The 22759-nt window shown below is 46.8% G+C and overlaps 2 protein-coding genes across 2 annotated transcripts in view; one reads left to right on the top strand and one right to left on the bottom strand.

Moving 5' to 3' along the window:
* The window catches only part of SCAPER (S-phase cyclin A associated protein in the ER), a 114579-nt gene extending 105996 nt beyond the window's left edge, over positions 1 to 8583 (top strand). The window contains exons 35-37 of the mRNA XM_087878119.1: positions 4753 to 4978; positions 6630 to 6734; positions 7757 to 8583. The gene's annotated coding sequence lies outside the window, so the exon portion shown is untranslated. The remainder of the gene's footprint in view (positions 1 to 4752; positions 4979 to 6629; positions 6735 to 7756) is intronic.
* On the bottom strand, positions 385 to 15533 carry ISL2 (ISL LIM homeobox 2). The gene is made up of 6 exons (XM_060689485.2): positions 15436 to 15533; positions 14035 to 14224; positions 11606 to 11880; positions 6560 to 6846; positions 2417 to 2584; positions 385 to 624 (listed from the first exon to the last, which is right to left on the bottom strand). The coding sequence occupies exons 1-6, from the start codon at positions 15491 to 15493 to the stop codon at positions 508 to 510; spliced, it is 1095 nt and encodes a 364-aa protein (XP_060545468.1). The 5' UTR covers positions 15494 to 15533; the 3' UTR covers positions 385 to 507.
* Between the last annotated feature and the right edge of the window lie 7226 nt (positions 15534 to 22759).

The raw sequence follows: 22759 nt of genomic DNA, 5'->3' as shown, positions 1-22759 counted from the left end.
GGGAAAAAAGTTCCAGCTTTTTCCAGGGAAGACGGAAGCCACAAGAGAGATTGGCGATGGGCATCCAGAATTGGTTGAGATGATGAAGGCAACGGATGGCTCTACACCGTTTCCACGTTGAGTTGATTCCTTCCATTGAGAAAAAGAACAAGAAAATGGGGAAAGCCATCTTTTAAAACGGCAAGAATGGGATCTGAATCTCCTTCGATCTGAATCTCCTTTGAGTAAAATCCAGAAGTATTTGAGAGGGGAGTGGGGGGGACCAGAATTCCTGGGAAGTTTAACTCCTTTTCCCTCTCCCTGTTTGGCGAAGTCAGAGGAACCCTGGAAGACTTCCAGCCACCGACCGACCGACCGACCGACAGAAGTCGAGATGGAGCCGGGTTTTTAAATAAAGAGAATAATTTAACACGTCGTTGTGTTGGCTTAGCGCTCAAGTTTTCATGCAAGAAGCAAAAAAAGCATGCGGCACAGTCCTCGAGGGTCAGGCGTTCCAAAAGACCCCCCTCACGTTTCCACTGGACTAGGAACCATGCTGTTGGGCGTATCTGGGAGCTGGGATGATAAAGAGGTGACGTCGCTGCCTGAGGAGTTACCTAAGGAGCCGGATTCAGAAATGGAGAGCTGTAGACGAATGTCAAAAAGGAACAAAATAGGGAGAGAGAAGTTAGAAAAATGGGGGTCTTCAGACAGAAGAGACTGTATTTTAATTCAGGTCATCCTTGACTTACAATCATTCGTTAAAGTAACTGTTTGAAGTTACAGTGGCATTAAAAAATGACCAGTCCTCGCACTTACAACCAGGGGTAGGCTGCTGGAAGTTCGCAGGGGTTCGGGAGAACCTCTAGCTAGGATTCTGTGCAGTTCGGAGAACCCCCAAATCCCACTTCTGGCTGGCCCCTCCCCTCCCAGGAGTCCCCACATGGCCCATTTTGGGTGCAGGTAACTGCAGGGCATGCCCGGAGGCTCGGGGAGGGCGAAAAATGGGCCCGTTTCTGGCCTCCAGAGGCCCTCCGGAAGCTCAAGAAAAGCCTCCGAAGCCCGGGAAGGGCAAAAATGCTGGGGCCCTCCCGCTGTGGTGCAAGAGGCCGACTAGGCCACACCCACCATGGCCACGCCCACCCAGCAACCGGGCAGAGAACCCCTTGCTAAAATTTTTGAAGCCCACCCCTGGACAGACGATACTCTATTTTAGTACAGGTCATCCTTGACTTAATAATCATTCGTTAGAGCGACTGTTTGAAGTTACAGTGGCAATAAAAAATGACCGGTCCTCGCACTTACAACCCTGGCAGCATCCCCGTGGTCACATGATCAAAAGGGGCTTCTATTTTTGAGGGTCTGGCTGGGGAATTCTGGGAGTTGGAAATCCACAGGTCTTAAAGTTGCCAAAGTTGGGCACTCCTGGGCTGAAGCTTTGCATCCATATTCCGGCGATTTATTTTCTTTCCCACCATGACAAATCCTCCCTCTGTGTGGCCAGAGTAAACCCGTAGGAAGATTTATCCATAGGAAGATTCCTTAAAATTAGGTAAATTACCCCAGATTAGGTAAATGTGGTTTTTCTTCAGGTAACGACACACAAACCCATGACTCACCCCAACAGAGACACTTAAGCTGACTTAAAAGATGGCCCCATGAACTAAAATATATTTAAACAATACAGCCAAAAGACAAACAGAGGTAGATGCAAGCATTTCTTATTGGCTCATCAGAACCTACATTAGGATAACACGGTTAAAATCAGCCTCAAATATCGTAATGTAGGTACTGATGAGTCAATGAGAAATGCTTGCATCTACCTCTGTTCCAGGGGTGAAATCTACTTACCTTCCCTACTGGTTCGGAAGTGCGTGCACGTCACATGCAATTTTGGACCCTCTGCGCATGCGCAGAGGGTAAAAAACAGGTTACTTCCTGGTTAAAACCGGGAAGTAATGACATCCGGGTGAGTGGGCGGAGCCTTGCGCTGCCGCCACTACCGGTTCTCCAAACCACCACCCGCCGCTACAGATTCGCCCGAACTGGTGTGAACCGGTAGCATTTCACCCCTGCTCTGTTCGTCTTTTGACTGTATTGTTTAAATTATTCAAAGGGACTAACTGTTTTAAAATATATTTAACAATCTCCCAAAGTATTCCTATTAAGAGGAAAATCAATGAAATGATCAACCGTGATATGTTGAAACAACCTAAAGATCATTCAAGGATCTTGCTTTTATAAATTCCCTTTCTAGTTCTCCTTCCATATATTCTCCCCTTTTCTTAAGGCAGAATCCAGGGAGGTGACTGATGCTGCCAGAGATAGGGGAACCAGCCCTAGGGATGAGTGGGGTGATTAAAGTGGCAATGCAACAAAAGGCACCTTCCCCCTCCTCCCTGCCCTCCAGTTATGGGGTGGATTCTCAGGCTCTTACCAGTTGCTGGAAGGCGGGTTGATCCAAGTCGCTCTGTAGAGCAAAATTGCTGAGAGCTTTCCAGGGAGGCTGATACGTCTGCACCTCTACCGCACTCCCTTGCACGGCGCTGTCGTGGCGGATGGGGCTGCCCGCGACCAAAGGGGTGCCAGTTAAGCCCTGCAAACTCTTGGGGGGAGACCGGAAGGGAGAAAGTTGGAGAAGAAAAGGTCAGCTCGAATGCAGCCGAATCTGCTCAGTTTCAACCATGATCCCACATTCTCTGCAGTCTGTTTCCAGCTTTCATTTGGCCCCTCTAGATGGCATATTGGGGAAAGCTTGGGGGGGCATGGAGGATGGCTTTTGGGATGTCTTGTCCCAAATCCGAAATTAAACCAGCTTTCTCCTCACTATCACCTAAACTCAACACCTCAGCTGTGGAATCAACGATGAATGTCCCACCGTAACTGCAGAGAATGGGAACATGTCGTACCGGAAAGGGGAAATGCTTAAAAATCACCTTTGGACACCTATTGCAGTCCACATCTTTGCACGCTACGTATGGAAGTGGGGAGGGCAGGGATTACTGGCAAATTAGCACTGAGAACTCTTGACATGATCAGGGGTGTGTTTAGAGCTTTCTGGCAGCCCTGAGTGTGTAGAAGCGATCAGCCAACGAGGGAGGTTATTGTTATTATTAGAAAAAGAAGCAAAAAGAGAGAGATTGTCTTCTAAAGAACTCTCCAGTTCTTTAGGTATGCAAAAATACATAAAAGTGGTGAACAGCCACATCCCTATGGAGAAAGAATCATCTTTTTTTTTTTTTTTGCTTTAATTTATATGCCGCCCTTCTCCGGAGACTCAGGGCGGCTTACAGTGCGTTAAGCAATAGCCTTCATACTTTTGTATATTTATACAAAGTCAGCTTATTGCCCCCACAATCCGGGTCCTCATTTTACCTACCTTTGAGAGGATGGAAGGCTGAGTCAACCTTGAGCCTGGTGAGATTTGAACTTGCAGTAATTGCAGGCAGCTGATCTTAATAACAGTGCTTTAGTCTGCTGTGCTACCAGGGCTCCTCTAATCTGATTGTTTTTAATTAGTTTGGGGATCTGGAAAATTATTTGAGGGGTGGAATTAAAAAAAACCTCACTTACTGAATAAGCTAAATGCCAATGCCTGTATGTCATCTATCTATCTATCTATCTATCTATCTATCTATCTATCTATCTATCTATCTATCTATATCCATCCATCTATCTATCTACCTATATCCATCTATCTATCTATCTATCTATCTATCTATCTATCTATCTATCTATCTATCTATCTCTATCTGCCTATATCCATCCATCTATCTATCTATCTACCTATATCTATCTTTCTCTCTCTCTCTACCTATATCCATCTATCTATCTATCTATCTATCTATCTATCTATCTATCTTTCTCTCTCTCTACATATATCCATCTATCTATCTATCTATCTATCTATCTATCTATCTCTACCTATATCCATCCATCCATCCATCCATCCATCCATCCATCCATCCATCTAAAAACTAAAAGCCAGACACCCCCTCCCACCCCCTAAAGAAAGGGGGGAAGGGCTCTGACTGCAAGTCACCATCTTGCCTTTTCTGACTCCTTCTGGGAAGGATTGGAATTAATTTTTAAGATGCCAGAAGATTCACCACCACCAACACACACACACACACACACACACACACACACACACACACACACACTGCTATTAGCCAGCTGTTCCACTCCATCAGCCATCGATGGGAGGGAGCAGTACATCCAATCCTTTGATTTACGGAATCAATCAAAGTAATTTGATTCTGATAAATGAGGAAGAGAAAAAAAAACCCTCCTGCCATGAGCCAGCCCCACCTATTTTCCCCACTTCTGCTTTCACACACCCCCAATCCCTTTTTCCCTCCCCATCTGGTGCAACCATGATGGTTTTCAGCAAAGCAGCTCAGAACATCTGGAAGGCAGGCTGAGATCTCTTCTGCTGAATTTACAGCAGAGATCAAATAACTTTTAGCAGAAGGGAACACTATGGAAAAACAGCAAACAAACCCACAGCTGAACTATCCATATTTTTGGGAAGTCCTTTTTAAAAAACAACCACCTCTAAACATTAAAAATTTGGCTTGCTTTAAAAACAGTCCCCAAAATCAGGCTTATTTGAAACAATCCCTTTACTTTTCTGTAGATGAAATAAATATAAAGAAGATATCGTGGCTGCTTTTGGGGGGGACGTTTTTTAGAAATAAGTTTGATGAATCATTACGGCTGTTATGGTTGTTAATATTATTGCCATCATCATCTTCCTGCTTTTCCTTGCAGACAAATTGACTCACGCAGAGATCTCCTACACGAGACACTATTGATCTTGAGCCCGGAAAAAAAAAAAATCAATATTGCTTAAATATCACCTGGCGGACAGCGGCAAATAAAAATAGATATTATTGCTGCGCTTAAGAGCCTAATGGTGGAGGAACCCTTTGCGGTGCAATGCTAGGATCTGTGCAACTAGGGCTTAGGCCCCAAAGAGGAGCTGCACCTACTTTAGGTACTGAGTAGATTTGCACCCTGAGCAGAAGATTTGCTACGTCTCTGTCAGTTGCATTGGAGTCAAAGGGGCAACGTAGGGCTACCATATCTGCACTGCGAAAGGTCTTAGGTCCTGACATGGTAATCTCAAATCTATGGGGCTTACTTCAGATTGGTGGGACTGGTTGACGACGATCCCACCCCCCCAGAATTGAGATCCAAAGAAGCCCTGATCCTGAGAATTTTCCCTCTCCAGTCCTGGTCAGTCAAACTCTGCTTGGAAAAATGGCCTTTGCTCTAATTTATTTCTTTGTTTATTAGATTTTGAGCCCAACCTCTGTTATTTTTATAAATAGCGAGACACGACATATGCAGTGCTCCTTCCTCTTATTCCACCTTGTAGAGTTTGGAGAGCCCAAATCCTCTCCCCAACTCCTCCCCAACCCAAGAACCCATCACTCTCGCCCTTGCTTCCCTTACTTTCTTGAAGACCCAACAAATCCATTCCCCCACACTGAAACCTGGGGGTCCATTCAACCTCTGTTGAGACTGCGGCTCTCTCTGTTGGGGAAGGGAGGGGAGGCCATTCCACCCTGGATGGCTCAAAAAATTACCCTTTTTGGGAGAAAAAAAGGGGGGGAGAGGTTGCTAAATACCTTTAGCATCTCGTGTGAATGCTGCCATTCCTCAGTTTTTAGACTTTGCCTATGAAGGAAGGCAGCAGGATGATGGGACAATGAATTTGGGGCTGAGCTTAATCTCCCCTCCCTTCATCAGTGGCAAAATAGATGTTGATGCCAGAGGAACCTTCCTGCCACTGGAAATTCCTTTCATTGCCTCCCTAAAGCCCCTCCCCCCCCCCAAAAAAAACCAGGACTCCCTAAAAGATTGGAAGGGGAGGAGGCAAGAAAAGTGCTGCCTTGAAGGAGAGAGAGAGAGAGAGAGAGAGAGAGAACCACAATTCCACCCTGCCAGAGTGTATGGGAATTGTAGTCCTGAGAGTCTGAGAGGGAGAACCTAGTGGCATTATGGGAATTTTACTTCCAAGAGTTTGGGAGAGGGAAGCCGGCTGGCATTACATGAATTGTAGTGCTGAGAGCGTGGGAGATGGGAATCCTCCAGCATTATGGGAAATGTAGTGCTGAGAGTCTGGAAGATGGGAATCCTCCAGCATTATGGGAAATGTAGTGCTGAGAGTCTGGGAGATGGGAATCCTCCAGCATTATGGGAATTGTAGTGCTGAGAGCCTGGGAGATGGGAAGCCTCCAGCATTATAGGAAATGTAATTCTGAGAGCCTGGGAGATGGGAAGCCTCAGGCATTATGGGAAATGTAGTGCTGAGAGCCTGGGGGATGGGAAGCCTCCAGCATTATGGGAATTGTAGTGCTGAGAGCCTGGGAGATGGGAAGCCTCCAGCATTATGGGAAATATAGTCCCGAGAGTCTGGAGGGGAGGAACCCACCAGATTCAGGTGGCTGGCTCACTCCTGGGCTTCCCAATGCTCCCAATGCAAGCGGGGAGACTGGAGAGTGGGAGAGGCACTTTGGCCCGGCCCGGCCCGGCTCGGCTCAGCTCAGCTCAGCTCAGCTGGCTCACTTACTGCCTTGTCGCTGTGCTGCTGCTGTTGCTGCAGCTGTTTCATGAGGATGGACTTCTTCTTGTCTTTGCAGCGCTTGTTCTGGAACCAGACGCGGATCACGCGTGGGCTCAGGCCGGTCATCTCCACCAGCTGCTCCTTCATCAGCGCGTCCGGCCGCGGGTTGGCAGCGTAGCAGGTGCGTAGCGTGTGAAGCTGTTTCTCATTCAGCACCGTCCGGACCCGCGTGGTCTTCTCCGCCTGCTTGTGCACGTGGGGACGCAGGGAAGGCTGCCGCCCGGGCACCGCATCTGCGGAGAGAAGGGGGGGGGGGGGTCCAGGCCGGCGTGAAAAAAAGGGGGGGAGGGAGGGCGAGGCGGACCCCTAGAAAGAGGGGCGCAGAAACCCACCCACCTACCCACCCCCAGCAGCGGGGAACCCCTCCCATCCCAGATTTTTTGGAGAATATTTTCTATCCTCATGATAATCTGCTGGCCAGGATAGTAGCCCCCTTTTCCTTAATAATAATCCCCATTGCTTTGCGAACCTGATCCGGAGCCTCATCATAATTAAGTGGCAACTAAATACGCCCTACATCGCCCAGTGTCGCTTGACAGCGAGATGAGCGGCGAATAAATCTAATAAATAATAAAACAAAACCATTCTTATTTTGACGTCGGGAGGGGTTTCTTCATTTTGCTGGGCATTGCAGCAAAGAAACAGATAATTTTCCTGTCTCCATCTGGGCGAGGGGGTTGGGGGGCGGGCAGCAGCTTGTCCTAAAAACGGGGGCGCAGAAAATAAGGACCCATTTTATTCGAAATACGGAGGGGCGGCTGAGCAGAGCAAGCGATTCGTCGAAAGCCGGCAGAACGAACTGGGGAAGCCTTCGGAAAGCCGACGATTTGCCCGTGAGAACGGGACGGGAGAAACTTAAATTGCTTCCGATTTAATTGCTTCCCCAAAAAAAAGAAAGAAAGAAAACTGAAACCCAAGAGAGAGGCCAGGTCCGAAAAAGCCAATTCGAAGAATTCTTGGTTGTTTTCCCAGCGGGAATAAAATGGGTCTACAGTAAAAGCGAAAGTAAAACTTTCCCTTTTCTCCAAGAGAAAGGAAAAGTTTACTTTCTTCTTTTGGGACCTGCAGAATTGGGGGGGGGGGAATCCCCCAATTCTAAATTCCCACCCCCACACCCCCAAAAAATAAATCTTTCCCCAGCAGGAAAACTATTCAACTTTTGAGATGCAAACGGATATGGTGGCGTTCCCTGCAAAATAAACCCGATTCCCACAAGCCGTGTGAACGGAGCCACGGAGCTAAACGGAGATCCTGGCAGATTACCCGCCTCGGGATGGTCCCGCGGCACAGGTCAGACCCAAAAATGCAAGGGTGGGGGAGGTTGAAAGGCCGTGTGGGAGCCCCCACGCAAAGAAAGGCCATTTTTCTTGGGATTTATTCTTCGTCCCTATCTGGAAGAGAGACTTAACGGGTTGTTTATGATGATCATAATTGCTATTATTATTATTATTATTATTATTATTATTATTATTATTATTATTATTATTATTATTATTTCCTTCTCTCAAAACAGATTCTACCCCCGCCCATTTCAATCCTTCTGATAGTTCATTTTATTACTTTATTTTATTGCTAACTTCCAGACATTTCCAACGCCTGGTTTCAAACTCAGGAGCTACGGAAAGGCCCTGCGGGAATCCAGAATACCTTCCCTTCTCTTTCGGGCGGTTTTAAAATAATAAACGCCAACTTATTTAAAAACATTAATCAAGGAAAAATAGCGACCGGACTGCGAGGAGCGAATGCGAAAAGAACTCGTTGAAACGTCTCTAAGGCGTTTTGAAAGAAAACTGGGGGGAAAAAAAGAGGGGCTTCTGCTTAACTTTTTCTTTTCAAATCACCCGTAAAAATCGACCTAGCATGCAGTTGTGAGCGCCGTGTATGTGTGTAACTACCACACGCGCGGAGACACATTCTTGTCCACGATGAAAGACTGGGTGCGTGATTTAAAAATTCCTCTTTTTCCGAACGAATCGCGCGTGGTTTTTAATACAGGTCTGCGGAGGGGCTGTATTTTAAAAAAAGAGGCGAATTCAATTTCGCCCAATGCGCCGGGGCAGCGAATCGACCCGTTTCGAAAGGGAAGAGAGCCCGGGCGGGTTCCCCCAATTCCTCTTAAGCCCCCCACTTAAGCCGCCCCCCCCCCTCCGGCTCTTTCCAAAGATAGTTTCTTTCAGGGTTTTTTTTCCCCCATAAATCGTCCCTCGACCTTTCCCGGACCTGAATTAAGGCCGCGCTTGTTTAACACGGATTTGCAAGATGGCCCGCCGTGCAGGCACTTTGCAAACAAGTTTTATTTAATAATAATAATAATAATAATAATAATAATAATAATAATAATAATAATAATAATAATAGTAGTAGTAGTAGTAGTAGTAGTAATAGTAGTAATAGTAGTAATAGTAATAGTAATAGTAATAGTAATAGTAATAGTAATAGTAATAGTAATAGTAATAGTAATAGTAATAAATCAACAGCTTCGTTGCCCACCCGGATTTCGCTTCGGGGGGAAAAAGCCGGTTGGGTTCGTTTTCAGGCAGGTTTACCTGGCGGGGAGCTTCTCTAAATTGGGTGGGCTTCGTTGCAGGGAAAGAGGGGAGCCCGGGCTGCAAACGCGCCCGCGCCCTTCACTGGCTGGGAACGCGGGGAGCTTCCTTCCGAGTAAACCCTGCGAGGTTTTAGGCCTGCGGGGGTTAAATTCTCCAGGCAACGAGGCCCTTAGATAGAAGAACGGGGACTCTATTCCCGGGCAAACGGATCTTTGAGGTTAGGAGAAAGGGAAAAGATTGCATTTCCTTTCCTTTCCTTCCTTTTTCCTTTCCTTTCCTTCCTTTTTCCTTTCCTTTCCTTTCCTTTTTTCCCTTCCCTTCTTTTTTCCTTCTCCCTTCTCTTTCCTTCCCTTCTTCTTCCTTCCCTTCCCTTGCTTCCCTTCTTTTCCTTTCCTTTCTTTTTCCTTTCCTTTCCTTTCCTTTCCCCTTCCCTTCTTTTTCCTTCCCTTCTTTTTCCTTTCCCTTCCTTTCCTTTTTTCCCTTCCCCTCCCTTCCCTTCCCTTTCCTTCCCTTCTCTTTCCTTCCTTACTTTTTCCTTCCCTTCCCTTTCCTTTGCTTCACTTCGCTTCCGTTCTTTTTCCTGTCTCCCTTTCCCTTCCTTTCCTTTTTTTCTTTCCCTCCCTCTTCCCTTCCTTCTCTCTTTTAATTTTTTCTCTTTTTTATTTTCTCCTTTCCTTCTTGCCTTCATCACCTCCAATCGATTTCAAGAGGCACGTTTGGCCACCTCGGTTTCCAACATCATAAACGCGCAGGTGGGACTCAGAAGCCACGAGAAAGCGGCGAAGGGCAAACAGGTAAAAAGGTGTGCGCAGGTGAGAGGTGGCAATTGAACCACAGAACAAGCACTATAGTATGTATTTGGGCTGGTTTGGCAGAGGCAGATTTCGGCTTGGGGAAAGAGAAAATATGCCAGAGCAGATTTAAAGAGGATCCACCCTAGTTCTATTTAGGATCGTCCTCTTAGTGAGAGCCAGTGGAGGGAGGGATTCCTGGGGACCCCTCTCCACACCCGGAAGTTCCCAGAATTCTTTTGTTTGGAGGCAATCGGGAGATTTCAGTCCAAGAACGACATTTGAGGCTAAGCCAGGGATCTACCAAACACCTCCTGCCCCAGTTATTTTGACATTGGGAGGAACTGTTTTGTATTAACTCATTAAGGGAGATATTGGCGTTCGTTACTGCACCTCCTTGTGAGTCGCATCTGTTTACAAAAACTCATATTGTTTTCCTTTTACATTTTGACAAGAACATCTTGGAGAGAAGGGGGGAGAGAATCAGGTTTGGGGGAAAGAGAAGGTGGGGTTAGGGTCTCTAAGGGATTTCTCTGAGATTGGAGTTTCAAAAATTAGGGCTTTCTGACTAGCCATGAAGAGGCCAAGGGTTTAGCCATGCCTTCTGCTCTCTTTCCCCCTTTCCTTGAACCCAAGGCCGGCATCTGGGTTAGGAATGGTGGGGAGTTAGTTATGCAGCACAACTGGAAGGTGCAGATGTGGAGGCTGCCCCAAACATGCCCGGGACCTGTGGGTTAAAATTAAAAAAAAAAAAAAAAAAGACCTTGTTTATTTCCTCTCTTCCTGCTAATCTTTGAAATAGCCACGTGGCCTTTTGCAACTCAGAGCACCTTAAAACTGCCCCAACCAGTGAGAGCAGCCAAACTATGACTGATCCCCCAGAAACGGTGAAAGTCCTTTGAAAAAGATTTCCCCCCCCCCAACAGAATGAGTGGGGGAGGGGGAACACAGAACCAAATCCCTGGAGGAGATATGGAGTTGTGGATGCAGAGAGGGCCGGAGGGAGAATGAAGCAGAAAATGCAGAGGAAGGAAGGGAGATTTGGGAAGGGGAGAGGAATAAATATGTGGGTGTCAGAGAGAGAGAGAGAGAGACAGACAGAGAGAGGAAGGGAGGGAGGGAGGAAAGAAAAAAAGGAAGGAATAAAGGGGAGAAAAAAAGGAAGGGAGGGAGGAGGGAGGAAAAAAGGAGAGAAGGGAGGGGGAAAAGAAAGAAGAAAGAAGAAAGGGGAGAGAAAAAGGAAGGAGGGAAGGAAAGGGAAAGGAAGGGAGGGAGGAAGGAAGGAAGGAAGGAAGGAAGGAAGGAAGGAAGGAAGGAAGGAAGGAAGGAAGGAAGGTAGCAATAACACTTAGCAGTTTACAGAGTCAGCATATTGCCCCCAACAATTTGGGTCCTCGTTTTACCGACCTCAGAAGGATGGAAGGCTGAGTCAACCTTGAGCAGGTCAAGATCGAACTCCTGACTGTGGGCACAGTTAGCCTGCAATACTGCATTCTAACCACTGGAAAGGAAGGAAGGAAGGAAGGAAGGAAGGAAGGAAGGAAGGAAGGAAGGAAGGAAGGAAGGAAGGAAGGAAGGAAGGAAGGACTGCTAACTGAATGAGATTCGGGGAGGGGGCTGCCTTTGGAAGGGCGGCCGGGCTGGAGGCTTACCTGGGAGCTGGAGGTGTCCCGGCCTGGCGCCCTGCAGGTGTCCGGGGCTGCGCGGGGGGCTCTCGGCCGAGCCGGCGCCGTCGAGCAGGAGGCTGTGGTCGGCGCGGCAGAGCAGCTCGTGGTCCCGCAGCGAGAACTCATCCCCGGGCAGGAGCTGCCGGCTGCAGACGGAGCATCGGAAGCACTCCAGGTGGTAGACCTGGTCGCGGGCGCGCATCACCAGGTCGCTGCTGCTGAAGCCGCCCGCGCACTTGGCGCACTTGATGCCGAAGAGCCTGCGGAGCCAGCGGACGGAGGGCGGCGGTCAAGCAAGCGCTGCCAGGCCGGACAGCCGCGCCCTGCCCTGCCCTGCCCTGCCCCGCGGGACCAGACCGAAGCCCCCCGAAGCTCTAAGAGCCTCCGGGGACGAATATTTCGCTAGCGACAGCTAAACAAACCGAGGAAATCAAGAACCCGCTCCCTTTCCCTAACAGACAGTGCTTCCCGTTATTATTATTATTATTATTATTATTATTATTATTATTATTATTATTATTATTATTATTATTGGTTAATCTTTAGTGAGATTCACAGCCTTATAAGGATAAGGATAAGGATAAGGATAAGGATAAGGATAATAATAATAATAATAATAATAATAATAATAATAATAATAATAATAATAATAGGAATATTATTCCCAACCAGGCTCTTTTCGTTTACTTTTCATCTGCACAAGAATTGGAACTGCTGCCGGCGGGATTTCGAGGCGAAACTGGGAGCGAAACGGGAGGACAATCCCGACTTTTGGCCAGAGCGAACTGCAGACTCCTTTCCTTTCGAAATAAAACTCCCTCGAAATCCGTGGGGGTTCATGTCCGAAGTCGACGCCCCCCCTCCTCCCGCCTCAGGATTTGTGCACACAGGTATGTCAGCGTGCAAGGATTCCCACCCCCCCAGTCTATAAGAAAGCAGGTGTGCATTGTGTGTGTGGATCTCTGCCTATGCAAGAATTTTACAGGCAGGCCTGTGGGTGTGCCAGGACTTGTGCCCCCCGCCCCGCCCCCTTGTATAGAAGGCAAGCTCAAGGGTGAAATCCAAATGCTTTTCCTACCGGTTCTGTGAGCGTGGCTTGGTGGGCGTGGCAGGGAAAGGATACTGCAAAATTCCCATTCCCTCCCCACTCCTGGGGGAAAGATACTGCAAAATCTCCATTCCCACCCCACTCTGGGGCCAGCCAGAGGTGGCATTTGCCGGTTCTCAGAACTACTCAAAATTTCCGCTACCGGTTCTCCAGAACCTGTCAGGACCTGCTGGATTTCACCCCTGGGCAAGTTGGTATACATGTGCGCGTGCACGCATGTTTGTGCAAGGGCTCCCCAGATATTTTACAGACAGGCATGTGAGTGGCATGCAAAGATTTGTGCCCCCAACTTTAGAAAAAGAAACACGGGTGTTTGTTTGTGTTGAGTTCTACAGGGAGGCCTGAGAGGTAAGTGGGCGTGCAAAAGAGTTTGTGTCAATGTTTTATAAAAGGCCACGCGTCGATGGGTGTCAAGGCAAGGGTCCTCCCCCTCCCTGAATTTCACAGGAAGGCCTCCAGGTGAGCGTTGTGCATAGTCTCTCTCTCTCTCTCTCTCTCTCTCTCTCTCTCTCTCTCTCTCTCTCTCTCTCTCTCTCTTTCTCCCTCCCTCCCTCTCTCTCTCTCTCTCTCTCTTTTTCTTTCCCTCTCTCTCTCTCTCTCTCTCTCTTTCTCTCTCTCTCTTTCTCCCTCTCTCTCTCTCTCTCTCTCTTTCTCTCTTTCTCTCTCTCTCTTTCTCTCTCTCTCTCTCTCTCTCTCTCTCTCTCTCTTTCTCCCTCCCTCCCTCTCTCTCTCTCTCTCTCTTTTTCTTTCCCTCTCTCTCTCTCTCTCTCTCTCTCTCTCTTTCTCTCTTTCTCTCTCTCTCTTTCTCCCTCTCTCTCTCTCTCTGTGTCGGGGTGGGGTGGGGGTGAGATGACAGAGGGTTCCCTTCTCCTGGCAGGGCATCTTGAACTTCCGGCCATAAGGGGCTTCCAAAGCCCACGCGCCTCGCTTCACCTCCGGCAACCCGCCTTAAATTCCACCACCCCCTCCTCAAAAGAAAACTTCCACTAAACCAGTGTTTCTCAACCTTGGTAGCTTGAAGATGGGTGGACTTCTGGCTGGGGGATTCTGGGAGTTGAAGTCCACCCATCTTCAAGCTTCCAAGGTTGAGAAACACTGCTAAACGCTGGGAGTGGGGGGGGAGGGAAGAGGGAGGCGAGACTCTTTTAGGGACCAAGCCCCCTCCCCCCAAACTCCACCAACGCCAAGAAGCCAGGCCAGAGACCCCCCCAAGCGGAAAACTCCCGGGAGAAGCTTAAAAATAAAGGGGGTTCCCCCCTCTCCCGCCCCCGCTTAGAAAGGACTTTTGGGGAGGGGGCTCTTCTACCTGATGTAATCTCTTTTACAGTAAGTTTTGCCATCGCGCACGAAGCAAGTACAGGTCTCGTCCAGGTACTGGCTACAATCCGCGCACTTCAGACACGCCGCGTGCCACTCCAGGTCCGGCGAGACCTTGAGGATGTACTGGTCGTGGATTTCGCTCCCGCAGCCCACGCACGTGGCGATCCCGGGTTTCTCTGCCGGGGTGGGGGGAAGGGGAAGAGGTGGGAAAAGCAGCAAAAGGACACTCAGGACAAACTTCGCAACGGGTTGGGCCGAAGGAGCCCAGCCCGGCCAAACGAAAAGGAACCGAGCCCCAAAGCCCCGGCTGGCAGGAGAGCCCGAAGGGGTCGCCGAGCCCCCCACCCCCACCCCCACCCACCCCAAAAAAGGGAAAAGCAGCGGGAGAGAAATATTTCGGCCCGGCCGTTTTTCCATCGCCCCGTTTCCCAGATGGGTTTGAAAATTATTTTATGGATGAAAAGACGCAGAAGGGAAAAAAGAAAGTATGGACTCTCATCATCATCATCTTCTTTTCCTTGGACACTTTCTGGCGGGGTGCTCAATTATTCCGGGCAATAAAGCCCAATTAACATTAAATTAATATAAAGATGAAGGAAAGTTCCTTTTCTGCAAGGAACAAGCGTTTGCAACCCACTTTAAATTAACGTCCTCAGTAGCAGGAAAATAATAATAACAACAATAGTGATACATTCATGTTTAATGAATAAAAGGGATAATAATAAGAAGAGGAGGAGGAGGAAGAAGAAATGAGTAGTTGTACCAATAACAACAGGAGCCTTTGGAGCAATTCCCAAAGGGCTGCTTAGATACATGGACATTTTGAATTTAGCAGACCCTGAATATTCTGACTTTGCAAAAAAAACACCACCTTACTTGGAATTATCTATATATCCTCCAACGTTACCTTAACAGGTCCTTGGTTAGGACTTGAACTGTAAAGTTTTTACCAGTCCCAGACTGTCAATCGAATCGAAGCTGAAAGCTTAAATAATAATAATCATCGTCTGTAACACCAAACAACATCCACATCTGCCGATCCCAGGTCCTTGGAAAAGGGCTCGGGCTAGCTAAACAAAAATGCCCAAATCCAGGCTGAACATCTGGCCGACAGTGCGACGAACCAAAATAATCATATTAATAAATCTTACTTTTGCACCTCCTCTCTCTCTCTCTCTCTCTCTCTCTTTCTCTTTCTCTCTCTTTCTCTTTCTCTCTCCTCACCCTTTTTCCAAGCGGTCCATCCAAAGCACCCCCTTCTTTTCCAAAGGCATCCTTGCGCGCCCCCTCCTCCCCGTGCGCCCCAAATCTTCCCAGCGCGGGGTCTGAGCGGAGGGGAGGGGGGAGGGGAATTTTTTTAAAAAAAAAGAGAGAGAGAGAGACTTACTTTTGGTGTGATCCCCCATCGCACCTCCAAAAGGGGAAGGAAAAATAATATCCACCATGCAGAAGGAGATGTGGGGAAACGTTGTGATGCAGAAAGAAAAAAAAAAGAAGGGGGAGGAGAAAAAAAAGGAGGAATAAAAATAAAATAATAATATTAATATTAATAATAATAATAATAAAAGGGGAGGGGGGCGTCTCCGGCCGCTGCCCTGCTCCAGCCTAAACTCCTGCAGCCCGGCCGGAGAGCAGAGAGAGTGTCCCATACGCAGCATGACGTCAGCACGGCGCGGACCACCCACTCAGCCCCCAAAAGGGGGAGGGCCAGGAGGAAGGGTGACGTCACAGAGGGAATACTCAGGCAGCCCTCGCAAACGATTGGCCGAGGCGGAGGCGGCCGGAGCTGATTGGCCGAAGGGGAACAATGGAACGCAGAAGGTTGGGGTCCCGGGCAGAAGGTGCTGGACTGTCCGGGGGTCGCGCGCGCGCTTGGCTTCTCCGCTGCTGCTGCTGAGGTTGCTTGCTGCTTGCAGCGGTGGCGGCCAAGCGGGCTTTGCAAAACGGGCGCGAGGGGTGGGTGGGCGCCCGGGGGAGGGGATTATTTATTTCCGTCCTTCGGCGTGGAAGGGAGCTGCTGCCGTTGGAAAGCAGAGCCCCCCACCCCGCCCGTCTCCGTCCTTTGCAGAGGGGCTTCGGGGCGTGGGAAAAACGCAGCCGGGGGGGGAAAAAAACAACTCTCTTGTTGCAATGTTGCAAGAAATAATAATAATAATAATGATTGATGATGATGGGGAGGAAGAGGAGGAGGAAGAAGTAGCCATCCAATAGTCCGGGTTAGCAATCCCTGACTTCGCGGAGATAACTTTATAGCAACCCCAGTCACGATTCTACCCATTTCTGGGGGGGTTCCGATTAAGGAATTAATTGGTTTTCTTCCGCAGCAAATACTCCCAGCGCGGCCCGATCCTCTATTTACTCCGCTGTAAGGCCCGATTTATCCGGGGGTGGGGTGGAGGAAAGGATCGCATCCGAAATACAAGATTGCAAGTTTCTTTTTTTTAGCGCCGTTTTCGGCGCGCGGCGCTTCCTCGGTCTCGTGGAAGTCTAGCTTGCTCGCTAAGTAAGTAGGATCGACACTCTTTCTAACCCAACCGAGAGATCCAGCCAGGCTTACTTTTGAGTATAAACCGAGGGGAAAAATAGCGCTGGAAAAGAAACAACGCGCAGCCCCTCTCGCCAAATCAAGTTATTTTTCGGTTTTTGAGCTTTCCTAATCATTATCCTTTTGCCCCCCATCCCATCCTCTCAACTTTATTCGTTTCTTGCAAGGGTGTTTTTTTTTTAAAGAAAATTTCCGCAGGAACAGCGTTTTATGGTTGCTACGGGCGCGAAGGCTTTAACCATTTGGCCGCGTTGTCCTTTCTAACTCGATCCTAAAAAACCCACCAGCGATTGCCTCGAAGATGCATTTCGTTTTCTTTGGCGCGGGATACAGAAAAACAGCCCGGCACCCTAGTTCTCCGTTTCCAGTTCTTTGGAAAAATTTGGAAATATATTTCCAAATATGGAACTTTTTGTTTCAAATCGAATCCGGCAGTATTTTTTTTAAATAACTCCATTCCCTTTTTTAAAAAAAATAACAATAATATAACTGGCAGGAATGCAAAATGGATGTTGGTTAGGTCGCTCTTGAAATAAGCTGTATCTGGATTTTAAAATAGTCGCCCACGTAAAGCAAAAAGCTCCTTTTAAAACATTTAAGAAAATTTTAAACATTCTAAATTGTAGGTTCGACTCAAAATTCTTTAAAAGCGATGCTTTCCGATTTCTTCCACTATAATCGAGGCAAAAGTCGGAGAGGGACGATTTCAAAGCTTCGTTTTAATCTCTCCACATTTCCCCCCCACCCCTCAAAAGTTCTTTGCCCCATAGAAGAAGCTGGCCGGGTTTTAAAATCCCATGTATAAAATAAATTCGGAGCAATAATATTTCTTTGATTCGCCTTCAGTGTAGGCAACATATGCACATTTCTGAACTAGGCAGAATTCTTCATCAGACCAGACAAAATGGATATTTAGTGACAGACGCGGTTTGTTTTAACTTCAGTAAGGCTTATTCCATAAATTTAAGGTTTAGTTGCTTTTTTATTGTTTTGTTGGTCAACCCTGTAGATTAATAACTGGGGATGTTACACTGTTAGTGCACGAGTGAGTTAATTCATACTATAATGTCTGGACATGCCTATTTTCAAGTCAGGGTAACTTACTTTAAAATAAAAGCAAAAGGAAATATTTTGTTTTTCCTATATATAAGTTTCTCTTCGGATAACATCCTACATCTGATATCAGACACAGTAGGGGAAAATTTACACCATGCTGGAAATTTTAACTTTAACTTTATTGAATAAGACCGAAATTTTATTTTTACCCTTTTCATTTTAATAATAATGATGATGATAATGATAATGATATATGTGATAATTGATTATATTTCGTCCTCAGATATAATCCACGCATATAAGCCCCAATAGGGAGCTTAATCTTTCTAGAAATCGCTAAAGAATTGAAATAGAAATACAAGAATGATGTACTGTATGTCTACCTTTTAGGGATTGTGAAAAAAATACAGGTTTTATCCACGTGGGCACATTTTATTTAATGATACGCATTTGTGCAGGGCCTGCGTTCTCACTACAGGCTTCATCAGGGCCGAAAGGAAACCTAGTTAATACAGACCAATGGCTCTGCTAGAGTAATTGGAACCTGGATTAATTTTTCTGTGCTTTAGCGTGTTTGGGGGATGGCCGAGGGCAGTTCGCAAAGGCAAAATCTAGCCTTAACCAGGTTAAGACGTCTCGCCCAATGCTCCCGACTTACATCCCGCGTTTAATACGAAGGCACATTCACACACATAGAAATAGACTCCTTGAAGTGCCGTGTGATTCCTAAGCAATTTGATCCCCTCCAACAAGTGATTTTAGGGGATACGTTAGACGTCTTTTTCAAATTTGGTGCGATTTAGTCGGTTCGAGTCTGAAACACAGTTGGGCGTTTCCTCGTGGTCACCTTTCCAAGCCCTAACGCGGTCTGACGTTATCTTCCAAAGCCAGACAAACTCAACCACAGGGCCCTGATGGTTGACAGCTGACGGTCAGCAACCCAGCGGAGCTCAGTCTTGGAAGGGAAGGGGGGAGGGGGGGTTACCTGGAGCTCCGTTCACACGTCTCCTTGAACCCGTGTCTGCTTCTCCACCTCCGCGCCCCATTCGCGCGTCTGCGGAGGGAGATTCTCTGGGCCTTTGCTTGTAACGAACGATTTGGAGATAGAGGGTCTTCGCGCCCCCAGACCCCGACCCAGAAAGAGGCCGGGAAAAAGGGTGGGGGGTGGGAAGAGTCTGCTTTGAGTGTTGCATTCACACGACCCGACCCGCCTCGCTAAGAGCAATTGCATTGGTGGGGGAGAGACGGACAGGTGTGCGAAGGCTGCTCTCGGTCGCCCCTTTCCCCCAGTTTATGCGGGATTCCATGCATGACGTGGGAAGGCAGACAAAGTCACGCCCCTGGGGAAGCAGGTCGTATGAAAGCGTCCAATGTCTTAACGGAGAGAGAACCTCAGCTGGGATTTCTCTGCTTTGAGGCTGGGAAAAGGAGGATCAGATTCTGTCTTTGTAACCTCTTCCCACCCCCTTCTGTTCCTTGCAACCCCTGTCAGTGGGCCCATCCCTCCATTGCCCCCCTCCCCTCCCCTTGAAATAAAAAGTAGCCTGGATAGCTCAGCAGACTAATGCATTGTAATTTAACTCCAGCTGTCTACAATTAGTAAGTTCGAATCTCGCCAGGCTCAAGGTTGACTCAGCCTTCCATCCTTTCTAAGGTAGGTGAAATGAGGACCCAGTTTGTGGGGGCAATAAGCTGACTTTGTATAAAATATACAAAAGGATGAAGGCTATTGCTTAGCGCATTGTAAGCCGCCCTGAGTCTCCGGAGAAGGGCGGCATATAAATCAAATTAAAAAAAAAATAGTCATCCAAACCTCCCACCCAAATTCCCAGAACTGTACTGAAACACAGTCATTTTGCGGCTTTGTACAAAACCCAGCCAGGAATCTGAAACTCTGTGGAAGAGGTTTTGGGCGAGTCCCCCTTCAGCTGGGAAACTGGGGTGCTTCCAATTCACACCTTGCATCCTGGGCTAGGAAGGAGCCAGAAAGCAGGAAGTGAAAAGGCTGTTCACTAAAACGCCACTCTGGTATTTCCCCCGAGTTTCTTTCACCTCCGGGTATTTCGAAATGAGGTGGTTTTTTAAGGCCAAGGCTTTCTATTCCTTCCCTCTTTTATTCTTTTATTATTAGTCTGTTGTTTTGCATGGACAATGAGAGCTTCTGCATCAGAGTCAAATTCCCTGTGTGTCTAATCACACTTAGCCAAAGAAAGTATTCTGCTCTGTTCTGTTCTGTTGTTTTATTCTCTGTTCTGTTCTGCTCTATTCTAATAGCAGCCAATCCAGTGTTGTACCTTATGATTCTTGATTAATGTATCTTTTCTTTTATGTACACTGAGAGCGTATGAACCAAGACAAATTCCTTGTTTGTCCAATCACCCTTGGCCAATAAATTCTTCTCTTCTCTTCTCTTCTCTTCTCTTCTCTTCTCTTCTCTTCTCTTCTCTTCTCTTCTCTTCTCTTCTCTTCTCTTCTCTTCTCTTCTCCTCTCCTCTCCTCTCCTCTCCTCTCCTCTCCTCTCCTCTCCTCTCCTCTCCTCTCCTCTCTTCTATCTTCTCTTCTCTTCTCTTCTCTTCTCTTCTCTTCTCTTCTCTTCTCTTCTCTTCTATCTTCTCTTCTCTTCTCTTCTCTTCTCTTCTCCTCTCTTCTATCTTCTCTTCTCTTCTCTTCTCTTCTCTTCTCTTCTCTTCTCTTCTCTTCTCTTCTCTTCTCTTCTCTTCTTTCAGCCAATCCTTTTTTTCTGAGAATCTGGAGTTTCCCAAGACAGACATAAAAAGGCCACGTTTTCCAAGAAGGTTGTTTATGAACAAATGAGCACATTCTCTGTTTTTTTGTTTCTCACCTTTATTAATTTTTTTACAAATAACTCAAGTTGGCAGAGATATCCAGCACATCTTCCTCCTATTTTTCTCCACTACAGGAATCCTGTGAGGAGGGGATGGATGGATGGCTCAGTCACCTAACTAGCTTTCATAGCTAAGGCGGAATTAGAACTCACCATCTCGTGGTGATTGGTCCAAAGTCACCCAGTCAGCTTTTGTTCCTAAGGCGGGACTAGAGCTCTCCATCTCCTGGTGATTGGCCCAAAGTCACCTAGCCAGCTTTCATGCCTAAAGCAGAACTAGAACTCAAGATTCCTGGTGGCAACTTTAAAGTTGTGTGACTGGGGAATTCTGGGAGTTGAAGTCCACACATCTTAAAGGGGTCACATTTGGAAAAAACACTGCTTGAAACCTTGCTTCTACAAAAACCAGTGAAGACTCTTTCTGTCCCAGACATTAAGCTAACTATCCATAACATCCTCCATCCGGCCCCATTCTCTCCTGCTCTTTCCCTTTTACCTTTGGGGTTTGGGGCCTTGATCCAGTCCAACCACTTCCTCTGCAGGCCACAGATGACTTGAGCCAACAGTCACAAAAAGTCCAACATCCATAGCTGCACACCAGAGGCACTCTGAAAGATGGACAAGGTTGGGTTGTGTTTTTTTTTTCCATGTGGTTGTGTTGGAAAAGTGCCTCCTGGCTCCCCGCGTGAAGGAAAGGTTTACAACCTGCACTTGGGGGATTGAACTGATCGATGGATGTTTTTCCCCCCCCTCCTCTCTTTGCTGGATGCCTGACATCCTGTGGGAAGCCTTTCCTTGCATAAGGAGAAAATGCAATTTTATTTCTCCTCTGAATTCTTGCAGGCAGATTGGAAAGGAAGCGTTTGGCCTTCCCCAAACAGAAAAAAAAAATTTTTTTTTACTCTGCTTCTAAAGTATTCTTTGGGTTGTTGCTGTTTGACATAACATACGGAGGTGTTGTTGTTGTTTTTTTTTTAAAAAAGAATAATGGTGGGTCTTTGGATATGATGGATGATTCCTGTTGGCTGTTTTCTAGAAGTATTTTGGGTTTTGCAAAAAAAAAATATGTTACTTCAAGGGAATAAGCTTTCATGAGCTGCAGGCTGCTTCATCACACAATTTACTGAAGTGCTTTTCAGTAAAATTCACTAGTCTGAAAAGGGGCTAAATAAATTCCTTTAGGTTTTGGAGCACCATTGACTAACATGGCTTCTCTTCTACAAAAGCAGAAAACATTCATTCCCTCCCTCCCTCCTCCCTCCCTTCTCTCTCCTTCCTTCTTTCTTTCCATCCTCCCTCCCTCTTCCTGATTCCTTTCCTTTCCTTTCCTTTCCTTTCCTTTCCTCCCCTCCCCTCCCCTCCCCTCCCCTTCCCTCCCCTCTCTTCCCTTCCTCTCCTCTCCTCTCCTCTCCTCTCCTTCTCAGTATCCTCCCTTTTCTCCATTCTTCCCTTTCCGTTTTTCTACCTCCCTTCATCCCCTCCTTCCCTTCTTCTGTTTCTCTCTATTTCTCCTCCCCTTTCTCGTGTGTGTGTGTGTGTGTGTGTGTGTGTGTGTGTGTGTGTAATTTATTTAAGGGCAATGCACAATGATTCCTTTTGTGATTCTTGTACATAGGGAGGCTCTTCTACTTCCCATTATTTTAAAAAAAAAAGAGCTTTCATCGAGTGTTAAAGATGGAAAATCTGGTTCAATCTGCATTGCTATCATCCCAGATCCAATTAGCCATTTGGAACAGACAAAAACATTACAAGATCAATCCAAAATCAGATTAATATCCAATCCGTAATCACATTAATCACAATCTGTCCATAATTAGACATCAGATAATCTCAGTGGACAGCCGGAGAAGGCCGAATCCCATTACCAAACTAATTCTCTATTTTTCCAATTTGTTGTCTCTCAGCCCACCAGGTTTCTTAGAGAAAGAAAACCCAGAAAGAAATCGAATCTCACTCAGACGAATGCTTTCTCTGAAGTAAAGTCAACATTTAATAATCCTGCAAGTACAGATTTATTTGAATTTTGGAGAATATTAACGAACGACTAACATTTATTTCCTTAAGAGAAAAAGAAATTACATTGGTTATAGTTTTCTGGTGGACAAGCATTCTTTGACCTACTTTATAGATTTATGTTTAGGTTATTATAATAATATATCATAATTATTTGTCAATCTCTCCTCAAAATGCTATGGAACTTTCAGATAAAATGAAACAGGTCTAACATAATGCGAGACAACAGATATTTTGATAATAACAGAATCA

Source organism: Pantherophis guttatus, chromosome 13 (assembly GCF_059756535.1).
Source record: "Pantherophis guttatus breed Tessera chromosome 13, ASM5975653v1, whole genome shotgun sequence".
Classification (NCBI taxonomy): Eukaryota; Metazoa; Chordata; class Lepidosauria; order Squamata; family Colubridae; genus Pantherophis; species Pantherophis guttatus.
This window is presented reverse-complemented; position numbering and strand designations above follow the sequence as displayed.